The 3153-nt window shown below is 38.9% G+C and overlaps 1 protein-coding gene across 1 annotated transcript in view; it reads right to left on the bottom strand.

Annotated features, from left to right (window-relative positions):
- The window catches only part of PARP4 (poly(ADP-ribose) polymerase family member 4), a 278765-nt gene that overhangs the window by 104758 nt on the left and 170854 nt on the right, over positions 1-3153 (bottom strand). The window contains exon 17 of the mRNA XM_007955975.1: positions 2653-2817. Coding sequence (XP_007954166.1) covers positions 2653-2817 — 165 coding nt within the window. The remainder of the gene's footprint in view (positions 1-2652; positions 2818-3153) is intronic.

Raw genomic sequence — 3153 nt, 5'->3', positions numbered from 1 at the left:
TGCACTGTCGTAAACTGTGGTCAACGTCATGAGACAGTACATGTGAACTGCTGTATGGAAAGTAAATTTGCTCTGTAAACCTTTAGCCAAATCACAATTTAAAAAAAAAAAAAAAAGAAAAGGAAAGGAAGTTCTGTCTTGAGAACTTTGGTTCTAATCTAGAGAGAGCATTTGATCTAAGTTTCTGTGGTAATAATGTTTGTGTCAACTTGCCTGGGCCTGGTTGAGCGGCTGGGCAGCTGGTGGCAGTTATTCCCCATGATGAGACTGTCAATCAACTCCATGGTGGGATCTACCACAAGCAGCTGAGTAGCTGCCTTTGAGAATGTAGTCTGCTTCCTGTATATAAGGAGAAGCCTTAGGAATGGTCTCTAGCCTATGGCACACTTGGACCCTGCATGTAGCTGTGTCACTCTTCAGCAGCCTGCTATGCTCTGCCAACCTTGGGACTTACAATGGACTTAGGTTAATGGCCTGCTGTGTGGTTTGGTAACATCAGGACTGTGCCTTTTTACTTCTCAACCTTGGGGCTTCTCAGCCTCTGCAGCCAGCAGCTACCTGAGTGAAGAAATGCCTCTAGCCAGTGGGCCAGGAGCAGGAGGCAGAGCTAGACCCCAAGGTTGATGGGCTTTCACCCAGTCCCTAAAGCCTGGCACTTTGATCTTGGACTTAAAGCTTCCAAATTGTAAGAATAAACTCCTTTTTGTTTAAGCCATCCCATTTGTGGTATATTTCTTATCAGAGAGGCACCAGGCAGCAAGAACAGTTTCCTTTTACTACTTCATCTATGCACTGCCATGAGGTTGCTCGAAGCTTCAGCTCCAAATAAAACTACTTCTTGTACCTATCTTATGAATCAGGCTTTCAGTAGCTAACCTGAGAAACTTTAAAACACACTGCTTCATGTAGAAGTGCACTGCTATTTTGATTGGTATAATAAGGCCTTAAAAAGAAACATAATATTCTCAAAGAACCTTGTGAAGCATGCAAAACGGCAGGATTATGAAAATAGATTTTTTACCTCTGGATGTTACTATTAAACTAGGTAATATTTTTCAAGGAACTTTCTGATTTAGTTTAATGATAAGTAAATCCTTGTGTGAGTTAGGTAGTCCTAATATTACAAAGAATTAATGAATTGAAATGACTAATTTTTGTCTCTGAATGCAAATCAAAGGTAGAGAGACTTCCTAGGTCATAGTCTCTGACGTTATGTAACGCTAGAGAAGATTTTGAAGGATCCCTCTCAAACTAAGTGTAGACATTTTCATACAAAACTGAAAAAGAAAAAATGCTATCTTATTAAAGTTATCAAAAAATTAGGTGGATCCTCATCATTGGGTAACCATGGGCAGATTCTCTCCACTGCAAGAGAACTATGCAAAGCCAAACAGAAATTACACTTGGGACAGTCTGGGGAAATGTTATATTCATGAATTGGTCAATTAGGCAAAAAAAAAAAAAAAACAACTTTGTAATTTCCCAAATTAGTTCATCTTAAACATAAAAATTTAGATTTGGGGAATTAAGAAAAAAAAAAATGAAAATTAGGTATTTTTTAAAAAAACTTTTTCAGCATTAATAATGTTTTGTGATATACAGATAAACTTCAAGACCTTCTGGTAATTTATCGAGAGGTAAATGTTCATATAATTTAAAGTTCATAAATGTTTGCTTTTAAGAGAAAGCATATATACACATCCAGGTCTCCTAATAGGAGCTCTGGTAGTATACTGCCTAAGGCATTTGACTGCTAACCAGAAGCCTGGTGGTTCAAACCCACCAGCCACTCCTCGGAAAGAAGGTGGGGCAATCTACTTCCACAGTGATACTGCCTCGGAAACCCAAGGAGGGGTCACTGTGAGTCGACAGCAGTGAGAGGTCTCCTAATAAGGTGCTCATTTTTTCCATCTAAAGGGTTATGTTATAAAAGATATACAATACAACAGACAATGTTTAAAAGATTAAATAAAAGGCATTTATTTGATATGCTCAAAGTTTTACCTGTCTGGCTGAAGTTCATAGTGACCTCCCCTTGGGGTTCCGAGGTGGTATCTCTATGGAGGTAGATTGCCCAACCTTCCTTCCGAGGAGTGGCTGGTGGGTTTGAACCGCCAGCCTTCAGGTTAGCAGTCAAATGCTTAGGCATTACGCCACCAGAGCTCCAGTTTAAGATTTTGAGGAGCTTTAATGTGAAATAGCATATAAACCGCTAAACTGGGTTTCTTGCCAAGAGATTCTTGAGAAAGTCAGTAGCCACGGTTGGGACAGGAGTTCTTGAACAAACTTAAAAGTAACAAAATGTTCTTTAGTTCCTTGTTTGAAGACTTGACTTAATTCATTCTTTGTGTAACTTGCCGGTGAGATTGCCACTCCACGCCAAATAACAAGAATGCTTACCTAAATTCTTCATGTTGAACACATAGTGCCGATATAAAATTTTTTAGGTAATTGAACAGAATAAACATACCAACTGATCTTCTGTGTCTTTTATTCTTTTTACTTTTACAAACAATACATGAATTTAAATGCTATAATGGCTAATAAAATTGATTTCATGCCAAAAAGATTAGATTAATTGGGTATTTTTCTCTTACCTTTACATAAATCTCAAGAAATCTGTCTTTAAATGTTTATCTTAAGCACACTAACCTGAATATTTTCATTCAAAACTTTGTCCTGTTGCCAGGGTGCCACAGTGGCAGGCATGCAGAAGACAGCAGCAGTGCCTTGGATGCTGAGTTCCGTGATATAGGTAATTTTGATAAGAACTTTGGCCTTATGGGGCAAGTTCCCAACACTTACAGTAAAAACATCCTGAAACAGAAACATATTAATTACTTTTGCAATTCAAAAGCACATCTTTCTCCCAGTCTTCCCCTCCATGGCCCCTAGTCACCCTTTGAGCCTAGAACTGAATTCACTCCTATGGAATAAAGTTCAGTCAAACAACTTTTAGGTCTGTAAGGTGAGCAATTACAGCTTTGTTGTTTTGTTGCTATGTGCCCGACTCAGTAGGGAGGTGCATTCCTTAGAACAATCAACGTAGGAGATCAGAAGGGCATCATTTGCATAGGGAGAAAGCTCAAAAGGCAGGAATGTACAGGAAAGACACAAGGAAAAGGTAACCACAGGCAGAATATGGGAAGAGAG

The sequence above is a fragment of the Orycteropus afer genome, unplaced genomic scaffold (genome assembly GCF_000298275.1).
Source record: "Orycteropus afer afer isolate SDZICR_OR568_19922 unplaced genomic scaffold, OryAfe1.0 scaffold00561, whole genome shotgun sequence".
NCBI lineage: Eukaryota > Metazoa > Chordata > Mammalia > Tubulidentata > Orycteropodidae > Orycteropus > Orycteropus afer.
This window is presented reverse-complemented; position numbering and strand designations above follow the sequence as displayed.